The 19,486-nt window shown below is 43.4% G+C and overlaps 1 protein-coding gene across 1 annotated transcript; it reads right to left on the minus strand.

Moving 5' to 3' along the window:
* Positions 1-697: 697 nt before the first annotated feature.
* LOC131581805 (multiple epidermal growth factor-like domains protein 6) lies at positions 698-19,367 on the minus strand. Its single transcript, XM_058844483.1, has 11 exons — positions 19,205-19,367; positions 18,888-19,016; positions 17,695-17,826; positions 13,370-13,498; positions 12,376-12,501; positions 11,837-11,965; positions 9,561-9,689; positions 9,150-9,278; positions 8,371-8,496; positions 5,760-5,888; positions 698-5,376 (listed from the first exon to the last, which is right to left on the minus strand). Exons 1-11 carry the CDS (start codon positions 19,365-19,367, stop codon positions 5,297-5,299), a joined length of 1,401 nt encoding a protein of 466 aa, XP_058700466.1. The 3' UTR covers positions 698-5,296.
* Positions 19,368-19,486: the final 119 nt, after the last annotated feature.

Here is a 19,486-nt window from a genome sequence, read left to right on the forward strand (position 1 = left end):
CTCGATTCAAAACGTTTGCCCTGAAATTTCAAAAGGAATCCAATCCTGCTCTCCCAGAAAGCAGCAACCCAGAGCTGTCCACTTTTTCTCTGACAGCTTGATCTACCATTCCCCCTTTGTTACACATTTTGAATTCAATTTAGCCTGCTACTTTCAATTAACCAGCACACTCTCACTGCATTATTTGGCATTAAACAGGCACACATGTTCCTGCAGCTCCTGCCAGTGTGAGAAGACAATACCCTGAAGGTGAAGCAGGCAATTTGTTGGCAGAGCTGGGCTCTGGGAAGTGCCCAAGCAGGCTGATGGGAGGCTGCAGGTGTGTGGTTTCAAATACCTTCAAAGTGCTCTGTGCCCGTGTCTTCCCAAAATGTTACACTTCATAACCATCCCCTTCCAGCAAGATTTATGCTGTGTTTTGAATATTTCTAATACTCTGGAGTCTGAGTGCCAGAAAGCTCTATTTGTCAGGCTCAGCCACTGGCCAGGTTGCCCTGGTCAGGGATCATAAACAAACCCATTTGGGCACAGGCCATTATTTATTCTATATAAACTATTAAAAGCAGGTGTGAGTTCAACCTGCTTGCTCCGAATGTGAATTAGTTCAGTAGAATAAAGTCTCATCCACAACAGAAACCTGTTGCTTCAAGACTAGCAATAAGGGAAAAAGAATACCAAGTTTTAATGACATGTTTATTTAAAAAAAAATCAGCATCCTTTCACTACAACACATCTACAACAGAAAGTACAGTACAAATCTGAGATATATCCCACACATTCCTTGAAGAGGGATTACAAATTCACAGAGACATAATATTGCTATGTGAGTTCTTATTAAAAGCAATGAAAAGAACAGAGCGAACAATTTATGCTCTACAAGGCTGAGATTTGGTGTTTACTGCTGGAAATTGCTTTACACAGTGACAGAATTTAAGCTGTGACCTTGCAAAAGAATTACTGGGCACAGTTGCAGCCCATGCACAGAGTTGCTCAGTCAGGTCAATCTGAAGGAAAAATCCTTCAAAAGCTGGAGACTGAGAAGGTTTCTAGCCTAAATATAAGAATGTTAACACAAGGATGGGAGGATGGAGGTTTCTTGGTCCACCAGCACTCTCAAAGATTGTTCCTAAGCTTTATTTTGCTCTGATAAGAAGCTAAATTCTGAGAGTCCCTGTTTGAGCTGCACAGTGAAGCCATGATGGCTCCCAAATGTGTCTTTGACTCTTCTGGGAAGGACATGAAGGTATTATTTCCATGTTTGTCCCGTTGGCAACTCCTGACACTATGCTGGTTATTACTTACACAAACAGAAACCTGCAGCCAATCAAAATAATATGGTTGGCAAGGAATCTGGGCAAACTTTAATAGCTATGGTTCTTCAACATAAAAAGGATAAAAGTAGAATAATAATTTTTGGCAGGGGAAGAGGGGAATTTTAAAAATTCTGATTGTTTTCCTATGAGGATAGTGTTAGTGAAGTCTAACTTAAAACACGTTGTTCTGGTTTCATGAATTCTCAGCGAGCGAGGTTCTGCTGGGCCCACTGAGTTACACTCAGCTCCTTCCCACTCCAACTGAAGTTATCTGGAGCACACAAGGTAAGAGAGGGGGAGCTGGCACAGGAACTGCATGGCTGAAATAATTCCAGTGCCTTTCTGAAAGGAGCTATCTGCACGTGCAAGTGCGTTACAGAGGAATACACAGAGCGCTCTCTCCAAGGAAGGGTAATTAACTCCTGGGAAATGGAGAGCCAGCAAAGCCTTCACCAAGAGGAAGAAGGGCATCAATTTAACTATAAACCCCATTTTCACTGAGTTTTTCACTCTCATTTTCAACAAGCCCCAGTGCTGTGGTCAGGACTGTTTCAGCCTGACGCTCTTTCACTGGAATCTGATGAAGCAAATAAGCGATGTTGTATTAATTTAGTAGCAACTACACTCGCTTGCCACAAAATTAATCTCTGGAAAAGCTGATTTAGTCAGCTTTCCATTAAAAAACCTTGTCAAATAAAGACTGCTTTGTAGGCAAAGAATTACGTTAATGTGTTAAACTGTAGTAAGGAGCAGAATCAGAATAATATCAGAAGCAAATAAAATTCCTTAATTAGTAGCTAATAATGTATAAGTGTGGCTCTTATAGAAAACAAAATCCTGTAAATGTTTTCTCTGCCTTATGAAAAAAGAAGAACCAAGATAAGACATTCCAACTATTCCAATCAAAATTCCTCTTTTAATATTTTTGTAATCTTTAATTCTGATTTTTACCTGTATATGACTGTTCTTTGTTTTGGAACAAAAGGTCATGCAGAACCATAAATCAGAATGGTCTGTTGGATGGCACTGAAGTGAACTTCTTTTCCCAAGGTAATAACATAAAGAAGCCAAGAAGCATTTTGAATAAAAAAGTCTATTGCATATGGAGTGGTTTGTATGAATTGGCATTTTTTGATTTAAAAAAATGTTTGCTGAAATATTTCCCAAAGCAGATCTGCTTGGGTCTCTTATTTCACTGGCACAGGCTCAGTATCAGTCACTTAAAATATGTTTCATCATGTACCTAAAATCATGACATCCTTTAAAAACACTTAATACAAAAATGTTTTATTTCCTTATACTACATATTTACAATTCTATTAGTAAGGTAATGTGGAAAATGTAAACAAGTATACACAGGTGTAAATAATATGGCTTGAGAAAGGTCTCCCCTTTGATTAGCTGCTCAAATGACACGTCAGTCTACTAAAATAAGGGAAAAACAGTACATTTGATCCATTCTGCTGTCTGACAGCAGTGTAAAGGGTTTTATGCATGAGCTGCTGAGTAACCACACCAGTCTCTGGGCAGCTGGAACAAACTGGAACATCTGATGTACTGGAATGTGGCCAGTGAGGGTCACTGAGATAATGGGGAGACTTCAGAAGAGAGGACCAAGGCTGTAGCCAACTACCCCATGGGGGTGTGGGGGAGAGGAAGCCAAAGGCTCCTCAGAGATCCACTCTGAAAGATGAGAAGCAGTGGACCAAAGATGAAACTTAAGAAATTCTGATTAGAAACCAGGAAAAAAAAAAGGAAGAAAATGAAATCTCCACTAGGACAGGTTCAAAGAGGCGGTGGGATCTCCATCCTTGGAGATATTCAAAACTAGCTGGGATGAATCTCTGAAATTTTATTTGAATTATTAATCTCTGACCCATCTGACTCTGAAGCTGACCAGGCTTTAAAGGGAAGCTCAGACCTTCAGAGGTTTTCTACAGCTTTACTCACTTGATGATTCTACAAAAAATCTTGAGTCCAGTGTGACACTTGCACTACTGCTGTAGTTTGGCTCTGCAGAAAATACAGAGCTAAGATCAAAATATGTCAACTGCTCAACTTGAATTGTTCCTCTCCAGCAGTTGCTAAGATTGTATCTCATTGTCTCACAGGAGATTTATCAGTTCCTGTTCAGTGAAATTGCCCCAAATTCACATAATTGTAGGATCAGACCCCAGCCATCACACCTCCAAAAGAACATTTAAAATGTCACTGCCTTGCTGAGAGTCACACGCTTCTGGGACTATAATTTTGCCACATTTACATTGAATGAACTTTCCAGTGACATTCATTGAGCTCTACAGAAGAAATTAAAAGGGATCAACATCAGCCCCAGTGATTTTCTGGCTGAAAGCACAGTTAGTTAATTAATTTTGACACATTCACAAATACCTTTACTTTCAATACCTACGAAGTGATGAATAACAACAATAAGACTTCCATGAAGCCTGGAAAACACCTCCTAAAACTGTCTTGCCTCCCATAGATCACAGTTTGAAATAAACTCCCAGAGGAACGAGTGCCATGTGCTTTGGCCTGGACAGTCACTGACTGCAGATTAAGACCTGGGGTGAACCATGGGGAAAATTGTTAGCTCACCTTCCCATCCAACCTCCTGGATCCTGCTTCACCAACTCATCACTCACCCAACCAAAACAACAAACTCCTCCAAAAATCCCAAGTTACCATCAATTATTGTCATTTTGTCTCTTGCAAAACAAAAACCTGCTCTTGCAGAGCTGCAGTTTGTTCTGGTGGTGAATGGAATGTCAGCACAAGAGCTGGAACTGCCCATACTCTGTGTCTACCACAGCCCTGAAGCCCCTTCTTAAGTGCAGTTTTGATACAGTAAGAATCAAGTGGTTACTACACAGATTTTGTAACTCCTAACCTAAAGAGAGGTATAAAGAGACACTGAAATCTTTTAGCTTGGTTAACTCAGAATATTAAAATACAGAACATACATTTCTTTATAATGACATATTTTTAATATCAAAAGAAAACCTGTCTGAACAGACAAAATAGCACCAAAACATCTCTGTTCTATGAAGTGGCCACCAGCAGCTATTGAATGGGATCAGAACTGTTGTAAGATGATTAAAAAACAATAAAAAGGCTCAGTAAAAGCCCCAAACCCAAAAATATTATCTTTAAGCACCTCTCCTCTTCTCTTCTATCTGCTTTCTCCATTTAAGATAAAACCTTTTCTGCATCAGCAAATACTGTTTTATGAGAAGTGCTGCTCAGCTTGGCTTGACAAACCACTGAGAAATTAATCTGGTAAGATGTGAGAACACAGAATGCCAGGAGAGTCTGGCAGATGACACCACGCTCTTTGGAAGACAGATTCAGACAGAGATCTTCCAATCAGTCAAACACACCAGAAATGCAGAAGATGCTCTTAAATAAATTAACAATGTATTGAGGACTCTTGTTGGATTGTGGCAGATTCTTCAGCTGCAAGTTCAAAATTAGACTGCATACTTCTCTAGAACACACAGTGTTATTCAAAGAGGAATTAACTTGATGAATCCCTCTAGTTTCTGTGCAATGTGATTTTGCAGTGAATCTGTAGAGAAATAATCTGTGGAACACTCTTCAAACTTGGTGCTGGCTGTCAAGTGGGTTTAGAAAGTCCCTGATATGGAGTCTGGCTCATTCCACGGTGAGGTGTTACACGCCGCTTATCCCCGTACTCTTTGGAGCTGGTCTGATTAAAAACATGTCCAGGCTTTCAAGCAATGAATTATATTAATACCAGAAAGAATGTCCAGAGTAGATTAATGGAGGGGCAAGAGGCTAGGAATGAGCACATGAAACAGATTCAACTTTTTAAAAGGATCCAGCTACTAAATGGCCTCTGTAGTCTTCCATAAGAAGTGTGAATACTTCAGTACAATTCAAGCTGAATTGAATAACTGTTTTCATATCCAAATTCAAATACCGTCTGTGCATATAAAACAGTTCATTTATTAGTCCAAATGTTACTGTTGTAGAGCTCTTGGAAAAATACTCCCTCTTTCTTGAGCTTGTTCTTCATAAAAAGGAAGCTTTGGAGGGCCACCTAGAGAATTAAGTAGAAACACGGTTTCAGGTCCATATAACCTAATACTGAAATATTATATAGATTATACAATTTACACTTAAATAATTCAATAAATGGTAGCCTTGAAAAGAAGGTAGAGGAGGGAGTTACAGCAGCCTCCTTTCAGAGGCAGAGAGCAGGCAAAACTGTAAAACACCTCCAAATCGGAAGGTTCCCAAAATTATTCCTGAACTAAAGGAGGAATTGTGATTAGACTACAAGTGAGAGGAAACTTTCCCTCCGTACTCTTATTTCATTAAGAAGAGAAATTATCTGAACAATCCAATGGGTTGACACTCCCATCCAAACCGACCACACATGTTTTATCCCACCAGGAAAGGCTGCACCCCCAGCCTGGTTACCTTCTCTGCAGGTTGGCCCCATCCAGGAGTTTGGGCAGGCGCAGTTGCCGTTGTGGGGATTGCAGCGGGATCTGCCGGCACACTGGCACCGCAGGGAGCAGCCGGGGCCGTACCGGTCTGGCCTGCACCCTGCAAGGACAGGAGGGTTTGGGAGAGGGTGAACACTCCTGGTAGTCTCCCCTCTCTGTGGGATCAGGAAGCTGCTCAGACACCTACATCTGCTCACAGTAAAACATGACATTTGGGAAAGCGCGGCAGTCGTCAAGTTTCGTCTGCCGCGTGCTCTGCCCAAGCTGCAGCCCAGCTGTCCTGAAGAGGTTCCCAGAATGGAAATCATTACTGGTGTAAAAACAGGGGCTGACAGCTCAACGGAGAACATCTTGGGATCTGCTCAGGAAAGTTGCTGTCAGCATCCTGGATCCACACTATCTCCTGCCCCGTCTCTCCTGCATGGCTGGGCTGTCAGTGCGTGCTGGCCAAGAGCCTTCTCTCACAGAATGTGACACTGAGAATTAATCCATTTTATAGATACTCATGTCTTGCTCTGACTGCACAATTCTGCTGCCTCCTGGAAAACTAAACTCTCCAAAAAATCTCACTTCCAAATGCAAATACATTTCATAGCTAGGCTGGTAAGTCCTCACTGCAATTTTTTATGCATCAGAGGACAGGCAGGAAAGGAAAGTGAGCAGCAGGGTCACAAAGCAGGGTGTGAAACACACAGAAAACAATGGTCCTCACCTTGCTGAAAAACCCTGTAAGAAGGGAATTTGCCTTCTCTCACGAGCACCCTTGGGTAAATAAAGTCCTGCTGAGCCTGATGCCCTGCATCAGCTGCAGCCCCAGCACGTGGGAGAACTCGCCCCGTGCGCTCTGAGCTTGGCCTTTTCAATTAGGAAATGTTATGAGAAAAGGTCTCCCCAAACACCTCTGGACCTGATTTTAATTTATGTAATACCACATTTTCATGTTAATAACAATGTGTATTTAAGACATCTGTTTGAAAGTCTGCAATGTTAATTTACTACAGAAAAAGAACGCCCATAAAAATCTGTTATATTCTCTCTCTCTCTCCCCTTTTTTTTTTTTAATTAACATTTTGCCTGTTTAATGGGTGCTTTACCAGAGTTCAAATTAAAATCAGGCCTTTTATCTTTATGGCTGCTGCACAGTCACAGCTGCTCACAGTTATATCACAGATGAACTGAGCCTAATTGAAAATAAAAATGCAAATAAAACCTACCCCATAACAGCTTTTCATGGATGGGGGCTACCCTAACTGATTTAAGAAAAATAAAAAAGACTTGCAGAGTTTGCAAGGAGGAAAACCTCGATTCCCGTTTTTGGTGCTGAGCTTCCCCCTTGCGTTCCACTTCTGCCTAAAATTTTACTGGAAAGGCCCATGGACAGCTGGGGCTGTGTGGGCAGTGAGGGTGGCTCCTGTTCCCACTGGAACAGTGCTGAAGACTGGGAGCTTCATTTCCTGACCACAGGACACTGCCCAGAGGGAATCAAATGCTTTTCCATTTTAGTTTTGCAAGTTGCACTAATGCTTAAGCACACAGCAATCTGTATTAATAACAGCCTGCTTCAATTAATTTCTGCCTCATCCTAGAACAAAAGGAGAAAAAATATTTCCCCTCTGTTCCAGGGGCTCAGGAGGATTTTGGCTCCTGGTGAAGCTCCACAGTAGCACATGGATGTTCACTCCTTTTATCTTGTTTGTCACAGCATTGGGATCACAAATGTTTTCTGACACTCAGTTTAACCACTGCAATTCCTTTTATTTCAGTGATTGCCCTAAACCTGCTCCATCATAACCACAGAATCCTAGACTAGCCTGGGTTAGAAGGGACCTTTAAACTCATCTGGTTCCAGCCATGGGCATGGAACACTTTTCACCAGACCAGGCTGTTCCAAGTTCTGCCCAACCTGGCCCTGAACTATGATCAGTCACAGCTGTGACCAGAGCCTGGCTCAGGAATCTGCCTCTCAACCCTGTGCCCAACCCCATCAGGGTACAGCAGTGGGGACGGTTTTCCCTACAGGAAAAATTTCTCACCTATTTTTATATCCTTGTTACAGAAGAATCCTGCTCCTGTGGGCCAACACACAGCCCAAGCATTTGGGTTAAAAGTTCCTGGGCTGCCTCTGAAGGCCAGGGGCAAGCACAGCTGCTGCAGCCCCACTACCCTCATCTGTGGGGATTCCATCCTGCCTCCAGGGGAAGCAAATCCAGAGCTGGACATACTTTTGCACTGGTCTGAAAAGTGTCAGTGTGTAAATTAGAGCCCTTGCACCCTTTGGAGTCCTCCCCACTACATTTGCAAAACTACTTGGTCTATTCTTCTCCAGCCTGTGTTCTCCAAACCTCAGGGTAAATGACATTTTACAGCTGACCCATGAACAGTTTTCCTATCAGTATATAAATTTAAATATTGATTAAATCAAGAGGTACAAGCCTGCTGATAAAGGTGTTGATAACCCTAAAGAGCAATTTTCTACAATGAACAATTTCTTGAACAAATGTCCTTTTACAGTTATTCTGAAACCAACAGGTCAGAATGGTTTAATTATACACAGTCCAGCCCTTAAAAAAAATTGCCCTTACCAATGTCACACTTGTCTCCAGTCTTCCCAGGTGGGCAAAGGCACTTCCCAGTCTCTGGATCACAAGGAGCATCTCCACAGTCACATTGATGCTGGCACCTCTCACCAAACCAGCCCCTGTCACAGCCTGACAGCAAGAGAACCTTTCAGATGCAGTTTGAGCGGCAAGATGTACATTAAACCCCGAGTTTTCCCAGGAGATCTCAGAGGAAAGCTCATAAATTAATCAGTGTAAATGCCAAGCTTAATGAAGAATAAAACATAGTGCAATGGGCACAATATTTATATGAGCTCTCCTTCCGTTGGGGTCACCTAATCTAACTTCTCAAAGCTATCTGTAAATCTGTCCCAGAAATGTAGCTGGCACTTCTATTTTTAATTAGAGCTCTCTAGAAAACCTCTCCATAACACTCAATAGGTTTGACATGCACCTATTTAATAATCTTATTTGGAGTTTTAGAAGCAAATTTAGAATCAGTAAAAGGGACTTATTTTTAATAAATGGCATGTGGAACTCATTGCTGTAAGACATCATGGAGACCAGGACTTTCACTGTATTAATCGGAACCAGATTAGTTAATTTATAAGGGAATGGGAACACCCAGCTCTATAACAGGAAATCTGTCCCAAATCCAGTGTTTCAGGATATTCATTAAGCTCAAACTATGGAAGAAGTGTCTCCCAACAAATATTTCAGTAACTATAAGAGGTTATTTGAGTTCTGCTTTTGTTATTTTTCCCCCTTTTCTTTTTTCTTTCCCATCAGAGGTGTAGCAGTACCGTTTTCACAGTGGACACCGTGATAACCCAAAGGACAAAGGCACTGTCCTGTCACTGCATCACAGCTCGCTCCATTTTTACAGGCACAGGCCTGAAGACAGCCCAGCCCATAAAATCCAAGAGGGCATCCTGAAAAATTAAAATGAAAAGGTTCATGGAGAAAATCATACACACCATTCAAATCCTCTGTATTCTCTGTGACATTCCCTGGCAACCAACAAAAAATGATACTTAACTCTAATAATGCCATGGGCTTTTAAACTTGTACCACCCAGCATCAGAGACATGCAAGATCTGGAAGGAGCTGGATGATCTGGGACATCCCCAAAATTTTAACTGAACCAGTGAGGTTATTTTTGACTACTCTGAAGCCCCAGGCCTGTGACAATTACCCTGAGTGCCTCCACTTACTGTGCTCACAGGAGTGGCCGTAGAAACCCTCGGGGCACCTGCAGCACCCTGTGAACCTGTCACAGGTGCCATTGTGCTGGCACAGGCAGTCCAAGGAGCAGCCAGCCCCATACTTCCCAGGGAGACACTCTGCTGGCAGGACATGGACAGAAAAATAGACAAACAATCACTGCCCTCACCCAGAAAAGCTCATATGTGATAGACAGCATTGTCAAGAGATGATATCCAGAGAATAATTTGCAGACCAAAGAATATTTGTTATGAAGACACAGGATTTTTGCACAATGATGATGCATTTACATACTCTGGTGAGAAATCTTTTATGTTATATAGATGTTTGAACAGCAATTTCCTGATCCTTTTAACAGCCTGCCTTTTTCAATTTCTCTCTTCACAGACTCGATGCTGAACCCGCACCATGTGTTGTAAAGCCTTGTAGTGAATGGCATAAATTAGATTTTCTTTTTTCTTTCTTTATCCACAGCAATATTTTCTTTTAGGCACTTAAAAAGTGTGAAGGAAAACATGAAGCTTCTCCTCCTCTGTGTTATCCTTGGAGTTCACACTATTCGAATTCCTAATAAAACCAGGAGGATCCTTTTCACACATAGCAACAGTCTGTCCATGTATAATGAGCTATCTGCTTTTACAGAACCAAACACGTCTCAAATTACTGAAAGCCAAGTCATGCAGAAGGGACTGTGCCAATATAATTAACCTCAGCATCATCTCTCAATAAGTTAACTTCCCACTGCTGGGATAATTTGAATCTGGGCAGACGAACTTAAACGAGCGTGGCCGTCCAAATAATCAGACTGAGAACTCTGCAAATGCCAGACAGGATCTTCCAGGAACTTCACATCTCATCTCTATTAAAAGGATGCCTGATTAGCTGTCTTTGATTTCCAGTCACAACACACTCAATCCCACACTGTTGTGGAGATCAAGACTCGATTTTCCAATAATTTCACTCCCTCTGTCGAAAGATAAATAGTGAAGCTCTCTCTAGTGATACAACACACAGTCCCTTACACAATGTGTGCACATCTCCAGAAATGTTTTATCTATGAGACACACCCACAATCCACTACTCCACGTGGGGACACCTGCACCACCCGGCTCCAACCAGCTCCAACTCAGCCTATGGGTGTCTACAGAGATCTCCAGGAACAGACAAATGCAGATGGACACAGTTGCCCTTTGCTAGGTCAGCCAGATATTGATGAAGTGCAAATATTTTAGAGCCTGTCCACAGAGAACATTCACTGCCCACTGAATCCTCACAGGATTCACACTGTGAGTAGCTGCACCTTTCCTTTCCTCCCTGCTCCTCCTCTGCACACAGATGCACGGTGGTGCTCTGAGTCTCCCCAGATGCAGAGTGAAACAATGCATCTCAGAAAGCTGCTAAAAAGTGTCATTTCTATATGACACTTCTATATAGGGACACTCCCCTCTAACAACCAGTTCTTGGTACGGATACAGATGGAGTTTGAGGTGAATATTCTACAGGTGTCAGGGACAGAGGTGTTGTAAATGAGAGTCTGGGAGGGTGTTGGGGAGCTTGAGCCATGGCAGTTATGATTTAATGATGGCATTTGTCTTGAATGTGTACTCAGAACTATTTACTTATATTTCATACCAGTTAACTTGTGGTTTCCTGAACATTTAAGTCCATAACTATACAGATATCTCTTACCTACAGAGAAAAATAGGAACACAGAAATGCAGAATAGTTTTTGGGAGGACAGGACAGTTGTGGGAAGTCTGGGCTGACAGGAATGATTCTGGAGTAGGATATGAGTTTATTCTGTTAAGAGTGCTTTGTCTCGCACAAGAGACAGCTGTCATGGAGAAGTGAGGGTGAGAAAGCAGGATAATCTCAGTTACTTTGGATACATGTTGTCAGAACATCTGGGAAGTGAATACATGGGAAATTTGACTCCAGTCCAGAGTCAAATGAACGAGAACATAACCACTGAGGAGGAAGACATAGCTTCTGCTGCTCAGAGGATCACCTAGAAGAAGACAAAACCCAACATTCCTATGAACAATGAACACAGAAGTTGGGCAGGAGAAGAAATAATGGAGTGAAGAAGAAATAAGGAATGTGCAAGGGAATTAATGAGCAGGACTCAGGAGAAAACTTCTTTGAGAAAAGACCTGAAGCTCTAACTAGGGGCAGTTCTGAAGCTGTCCTTGTCTGTGGGTGTCTGGGGACACTGCGAGCCCCAGCCTGAGTGTACAAATCCACTGCCATGGAAGCAGGAAATCACCTTTCTCACAGGATCTTCCTGTCCAGCCGAGCCCACAGGTGCAGTTGCCATCCACGTGGTCACAGATGCCACCGTTCTGACAGGTACATGTCTGGTGGCAGTTGGGGCCATATCGTCCCTGGGGACACACTACAGAGAATTAACAAAGTTTGAAAAAACCCAAAAATTAGCACCCCAAGAAAAGGATGAAGGTGACAGGGAATAAATACAGACACGTGCTCCCCAAATGCATCCCAAGACATTAGTGTCTCCCTGTGGTGGGACACTGCTCCATGATTATTATCAATTTCACCCAAACGCTCTGAGCTTGACATACCCTCTCAGCTTCCTGGAGGTGCCCTGGCACCGAGGGTGGCAGGGAGGTGTGGGCAGGATTAGGCTGGGTGACGGAGCGAGGAGGGATGGAGGCTGAGCACTGCAAACTGCAGCGTTATCAGCAAAGGGAACTGGCTGTGAACAATGTTTGGCACTGAGTTTATTTGCTGGGTATTTTAAACGTGTCACCCGCTGGTGAGGTGACCTGGGTCCTGCTTTGTTACCTTGCTGGCAGGCAGGTCCCGTGTGGCCGGGGGCACAGGTGCACTCGCCGCTCCGTGGGTCACACTGACCTCTGCCACAGGCACAGAACTGGGCACAGTCCTTCCCATACCGGCTCTCAGGGCAAGCTGGAGGAACACAGGATTTGTTACACACCCAGAGGATCCAACGGCAGTTTTCATTTTTAACACAGCCACCACCTTAGGGGAAGAGCTGGCTTTGTTTTTATTCCACCTAATGCACTTCAAAGCATCAACTATGAAGCCAAAACCCACCCAAAGACACAACTACTTTACCTTCCGAGACTACCTGTGATTATAAATATAATCCATGATTTCACATGGAATATTTACTGTCTTTCCCATCAGAAGAGTGAATGTACAACTGAAATATCAGCTGCTCATCCTCCCAGTTTAAAACATCTTTTCTTCCTTAATACTGATGCTGCCCAACACGGAAGAGCAAAGGTATGGGCAACCAAACATTCAAACAATGCCTTTCTGTGAATAAGCTGAAGAAAATTTCACAGAGAGCAGAGCTTTGGAAGCAGCACAGAAATCCAGCCACACCATTTAGCTCTGAAACAGAGAAGTAGTAGTAGGGTTGCCATGGAGTCTTTACCAGTTTTGCCATGACAAAACTTGATCTTTTTCCCATTTATTGAAACTAATGGCACCACAGTGTGAAGCAAAATATTGAGATAATTTCTCAACCTTGAAATTTTGGACAGGAAGAAGGTTGAGCAATTCATGCTGAGCTGGCTCTAGAAATAAATTTGGGCAAGCAGGTTGCAATCCTGGGGTAAGTGTCCTTGCTTCTATGCATGCAGGAGCAAGGCAAAATATTTTGCAAGAGATTTTTTACAAAGCTGGAATCCTGATTTACAATTCAAGGAAGAGGTAGCTGGAATCTGTCTGTTTTTCTTCTGACAAGCTCTTATGCAAATGATTCTCTTTGCTGTGTTTTGACAGAAGCAGAACATGAATGTTGGCTTACTTTTGCTGCAGTTGGCTCCGATGAAACCGGGAGCGCAATCACACGTCCCTGACGCAGGGTCACAGTGGCCTCCGTTCATGCATTTACAGGGATTTTGGCAGTTTGAACCATAAGTACCTTTTGGACACCCTGTTTTAAAAGAAAAAATACCCAGCAATTAGGTTAGGTTGCTACTGGGCCTGTTGCATTTCATGTCTTAAGCACTTTGTTGCTTTCAAGCGAAGTTTGATTTTCATTTTCTAATGTTAATCACCTCCAGAGGGCCAGTAGGCATTGAGGAGCAGATGGCTGCTTTGGACAATGTGCCTCTGGGACAGCACTGATTGTAATGTCAAATCCTGGAGAGCTGGACTGAGTGCTGCTGCTCCTGGCTCTGTGCTCTCCCATTCCCCTTAGGTGACAGCAGCAAGAAAAGCAAGCCCCGCTCTACAGAGGTTTTCCTCTTGGGGTTTCTGCTCCAGATGAGTGTATTCCCTCTTTCCCTCCTACACAGAAAGAGAGATGGGGTCATTCTCCCTCTTCCTTTGGGCAGCAGCCACCTGGTTTGCCCAAGTCAGTGACAAGCTGTGAGCCATTTCTGCCAGTGTACTGGAATCAGGAGCTGGTGCTTGAGCAGCATGATCATCATCCAACAGTTCCACTTGTGCTACTATCCCTAAATGTTATTTCTTTGCTCACCCCTTCCTTCTCTTCCCTGGCAGAAGGAAAGTCTGGCTACTTTAGAAACCTGGTTGAAAATATATTTGCTCACGTCTCCAAGCAACAGATCCCTTGCAATCTGTGCATAAATAACTTCATGTATTTTGTCTTTCCTAAAGGCACAAAAGCATGGCCTGAGTGGCTGGAGAAATCTCTGGCTTTTCTGAACTATTCAATAGTGAGGAAGAGCTTATGGGGAAGCTTTGAAGGGGTGCCTTTTAAAATAAAACTGAACGCTGGCTTCTGCTCAAACCAGGATAGCAGATCATCAGGACTAAACAGATACATGCTTCTATAACATGCAAATACTCTCCCCAGCCCTTCTCACAGATTCTTCTCAATGAATGCTCTGTCATCAGTGCTTCCATCTGCCAGGATGCAAAATCTGTTTCACGTGCAAGCCCTGGCATCAAGGAGTGAGCCCTGCAACACCTCTTTCATTCCCACTAAGACCTGAAGTTAAGGACTCATCCAGATTCAATGATTTAATTCCTCTATGTGAGTATCTCTTTTCCTCCTTCTTTTCCTTTTGGTCATCATTTGGATTTTCTCCTTCATTTTTTTATTCTGTGTCCCAGACTCCAAAAGACAGCTGCTTCTCCCTGGCAAAGCTGTCAGAGCTATTCCTTAGCTCACAGCTAGCAGTAGTTGCTCCATTACTGAACAGGATGCAGTAATTCCCTCCTTACCAAATTCTTTGTCCTTGCAGTATTTCCTGTATTTTGGCTGGAGAAGGAGCAGCACACTCAGGGCATGTTCAGCTGCTGCAATGTGCACATGGCCAATAACAAAGCCACCTCATCTGTTAGTACTTTGCAGAAGAATTTTGATGCAGATAACAAGGGCAATTTGCACCATGTCCCACCATTTCAGTAGGCTCTGCCTTTGCAAAGAGGGCTACTCTTGCACCACCAGTTATCTCATAAAGACATTTTCTAATTTAACGGTTTCCTGTACTTCTGACTTATGTTTTTTCTGCGAACAAAAGAGTGGCAGCTAGATTTCCACCTCATTTCCTGATTTTCCTTCTGCTTTGAGTGGGTTTGTCATGACCAAGAGCTCCTAAATCTTTCCAGAGCAATTGCACATACTGAGGCTTTTCTGACCAATGCTATTAATCACATTGTCAAATAATCCCTTCTGACACATCCTGTCACCTACAGCTTGAGGGTGAAGCTGGTGAGATCTCCCAGCCCAGTCAATGTCACAGAAACATACCATGCTTTTTTTTTTTTTTTTTTTTTAAATCATTCCACCACCACTTACTGCTTTTTACTCCTTTTAACAAGTAGATCTGCCCATCCAGCAAGTTATGGACAAGTGATGAGAACCTTATTGCTAGCTTGTCTTCTTGCTCTGGACCCTGCCAAGAGACTTTTTCAGCTCCTCACTCCAAAATTTGAGAACATGAAAGCCCCGTTGCTCTTGGCTCCTGGAAATTTGACTTCCCAGCCAACTACACCTTTTATAGATACTTTCTTGAACCTTTTTTTCACTGTACTATAAATACGGCAACAGTTGCCAGAAACTGTTTCCAGCAGCATCCAACCACATGTTGACTGGACCAGAGCCCATTTGGGAGCGGCTCCCTGCGCTGGTTTTAATATTCTATCGAGAGCTTCTTCACCCTGGAGCAGCCCCAGCTTTCCCTGCAGTGAGGACAGCAGGAACTTGGAGTATTCCCACCAAAGTCACGCGAGCCACCCTTGGTTTTCAGTAGGTCACTTCAGCATCAGGCCCACAATCTCTCCCTCCACTGACCTGAACTTGAAATAATTCACAATTAACTGTTCTCCCGTTTTGTGTGTCTGTCTATGAGTGGCACAGGGGACAACAAGAACAACACCAACATAGATGAGTATTTTTCTGTGAGCTTCCATCATTTCATTATTTCTCTAATAAATATCTAACAACCTGTGTTTAAAAATCTTCTGCATATTTTTGGAATGTCAGAGTACAAAACACTATGAAATCTCAAATCTAAACCAAATCTTTAGGTTTAATCCCAACTACACAGAAATCCATGGCAAAAATCCCCCCTGAATACAGCAAAACACAGATTTTATTTTGCAACAAATCTTTTTATACCTTCTCTATCAGAACTTCAGTGTAATTGTTAATGCTTTAAATTTTAAAATTCTGAAATAAAACCTGAAGTATCTAAGTAAGGTCGAGGACATTTACTGTAATGAGAGATTTAGTGCTACACACACAGGTAATGGCTACAGAGAAATTGCTACATAAAGGTAATGGGCTGACCATGATTAAGTCTTTTAAAATGATCCTGTTAAATAGTTGATCTCCACTACTGCTCTACTATAACATTTATTATAATCTAATATATAATGGATCCAAATGGCTCCAGCCCCAACGTTGAAGGCCAGATTTCGATCTCACTTACAGCAAAAACTGATGCAGAGAGGAGGACAGAATCAATCCTTTGTGTTTTATTTATAATTTATATTTTAAAGAATAACTTGTGATGACGTGATGGCAATACAAAGGCCCATCCCTAAGGGGAGTCTTTCTCCTATTTCTGTTCTCTATAAAACAGTGGTTTAACCCTTACTAGAGCTGCACATGTGACAGCTGGCTTTTGTATCCAAATTGTCAGCCCAAAAAGCAATTAAGACAAACAGAACTGTGCTGGATTCCCAAGAAAGAGAAATCAACACTCACCAAAGAGAGAAAAACTGAGCAAGAAAGACAACAGCTTGTTTTTTTTTTTTTTCTTTTTTTCTCCTCTAAATGAGACTATTACAAGCCGTGGAGTAAAACCAAAATTAAAGTTGTAAATAAAAAGGTAATTAACTGTCTCCTTTATTGGCTGCTTTAGTATATGTTTCTTATCAGTTGCCACATTCCACCAGAAACAACTTTACAGATGTCCTAAAATACCGGCATGAGCCATGTGGATCTGGGAATATTTTTTATGATGGAGCATTGGGCCAGTTGGCATTTTGTCCTCTACACTAGTCACCATTTTTCAATCCAGAGTAACAGTTGGTTTAATTTGATTGCTCCTCAGAAGGCTCTGCAACTGAAAGGACTTTATGAATCACTTGGATTTATTGCCAATTTCAGCTTGTTGTTTTCTCATAACCATTTGTCCTTACTTGAGCACGCAGAGATTTCGGGAAGTATTTTGGACTTGGTATTTGGAAATGAGAGAGCTGTGCAATATCCAGGTGTAGCTGAGAGATGCAATGCAGAGAATGATCTTTACATTCTTTGGCGTGGCATGAGATTGGAAAGAATTTAGCTGGTCAATCTGGTGGTTGTAAAAATTAATTTGAAGGACTGAATTAATTACATTTTTGAACCAACATTATTAATTTTTTTAGAAAATTTTTAAAATTATTAATTTTAATTTAATTTAATTATTAAAATTAATTTTTAAAATTAATTCCTTGCAGTAATACAACTACTTTTTTTAGTGTCAATTAACCCACCCTATGCTTCCTTCCTGTACTGCAACTTATTTGTAATACTATAACTTTTATACTATAATTAACCTCTACTCCTCTCAGTCACTGTACTGACACAGATGAACCCAAAGCACCAGCAGATGCTCCTGCAGGACTCAGCTCTCTGTCAGAAAGGCAGCAACCCCCCAAAATACTCACGGAGGTGGCAGTGGGCCCCATGGTAGCCCGGGCTGCAGGAGCAGTGGCCAGTGACAGGGTGACATTCCTGATTCTCTGCAGAGCACTGGCACACTCCGTGACAGTCCTGCCCGTACGTGCCCGGTGGACAAGCTTTGGGAAGAAGAAATGCAAACCAATAAATTAAATTTGTCTTGGTAAATATAGCACTCAAACAAAGAGCGGGCTGAAATTTATTAAATAAAATCCCTGCCTACGGAATGACGCTCTCCTCCGGGACTTTGGATTTATTACATTTACTTGGGGGTTACTTGACTGCTTGATTTTGTTTTGTTCAGTCAATTTGTGCCCAACTGTCAAGGGCCAGATACAATTTTCTTGTCACTAGAAAAAAAAATCATAGGGAAATGTCAGGTAAAATTGACTAAAATAACAGTATAATTCCCAAGGGACCAGGCATGTGGATAAAGACATTCTACCTTTTGCAGAAGTTTAAACTTGCAAAGCTGCTGTGACATCAACATCTCCACTGGTTTCATTCTGCCTGCTGACAGCCACATTGCCTACAGGTTTTGGACTTTCCACGTTTAATTCTTACATCTCATTTCCATTAAGCTGCCCTGGTTGTGGGTCAGCATTTAGAGTCCTCTGGTGGAGGATACAGGACACTGATGTCAGTCCTTTCAATTCTTATTTACTGCTGGTTCTCCTTTGGCTAAAACAGGGCTCAGGAAAAGTTTTGTGGGGAGGAACAAAACCAGGGTGTTGCAGCTGGGGTCAGAGCAGGAGCCTGCTTCCAAAGACAGCTCTGGGGGACCGGACTCCATGCTAAGAAAAGCCAGAAAATGTCCCTTCCACGAGCTCTGAGAGCAGGAATAGACAGCCTCGCACAGGGACAAGGCCAAGAAAAGCCGAGCTGCTGCTTTACTGACAGCACAGTGGGCAGGGCTGGGCTCCACTCCATCCTCAGCCCATCTGGGGGCAGTTCAGCCCCTGGGTGTGCAACAGCTTCAAGAACAGAGAGGGCAAACCCCAGCAGCCCCAACTGCGCTGGCACCGAGCTCAGAGCTGGCCAAAGCCCTCGGGCGAGGGACAAGCAGCCCTTGGCCATCTTCCCTCCCTCTTCAGGCTTCACATCCCCACGTTTTGATTCAAGAAATCCATTTATGCATTAGCCGCCGAGGGAAGTATTTGCGGTGTGATGAGGAACTCACCCTTGTCGCAGCCGTGGCCGGTGAAGCCCGGGGGACATCCGCAGGCCCCCGTCAGGTGGTGGCAGGGCCTTCCCGCGGGACAGCGGCACCGCCGCCCGCACCCCGCGCCGTAGCGGCCCGGCAGGCAGGCTGCAGGGGACACCAAGCCTGTCAGGGCCAGCAGGAGGGGACAAAGCCACCCCCTCCACCCACCCATCCCTGCGAGCAGCTCCCGCTCGGCCCCGCCGAAGGAGGGGGTGAAAACAAGGCGGCCGCGGCCCGGAGCTGCGGGCCCGGGCGGAACGCGCGGCCCAGGGCGAGGCGCTGCCCTCACTCACGTTTGTCGCAGTGCTTCCCTCGCCACCCCCGGTGGCAGTGACACGCTCCACTCTGCGGGTGGCAGGACCAGCCGTGGGCACAGTCACACCGCTCCTCGCAGCGCTTCCCGAAAAATCCCGGCGGACAGGCTGGGGGCAAGCAGAGAGAGAGTTGTACCAGCATCTCCGCTGGCCATCAGCCAGGATCCTCCTTGCCCCAGCTCCTGCTCAGGAGTATATTTAGCAGACTGCGTGGCCAGAAAATATCAGCGAAGGGGAAAGATATAAAAAATATTAGAAGCG

Source organism: Poecile atricapillus, chromosome 8 (assembly GCF_030490865.1).
Source record: "Poecile atricapillus isolate bPoeAtr1 chromosome 8, bPoeAtr1.hap1, whole genome shotgun sequence".
In the NCBI taxonomy this organism is placed as follows: Eukaryota; Metazoa; Chordata; class Aves; order Passeriformes; family Paridae; genus Poecile; species Poecile atricapillus.

What these genes read in the sequence shown, in the direction of transcription:
- LOC131581805 (XM_058844483.1), bottom strand. Translation starts at nt 19,367, where the DNA reads ATGCTGGTACAACTCTCTCTCTGCTTGCCCCCAGCCTGTCCGCCGGGA. An exon ending in AGGGAAGCACTGCGACAAAC is followed by an intron (nt 19,017 to 19,204) that starts GTGAGTGAGGGC and finishes TGTCCCCTGCAG; the next exon opens with CCTGCCTGCCGGGCCGCTAC. An exon ending in GGGGCCAACCTGCAGAGAAG is followed by an intron (nt 5,377 to 5,759) that starts GTAACCAGGCTG and finishes TTAATTCTCTAG; the next exon opens with GTGGCCCTCCAAAGCTTCCT.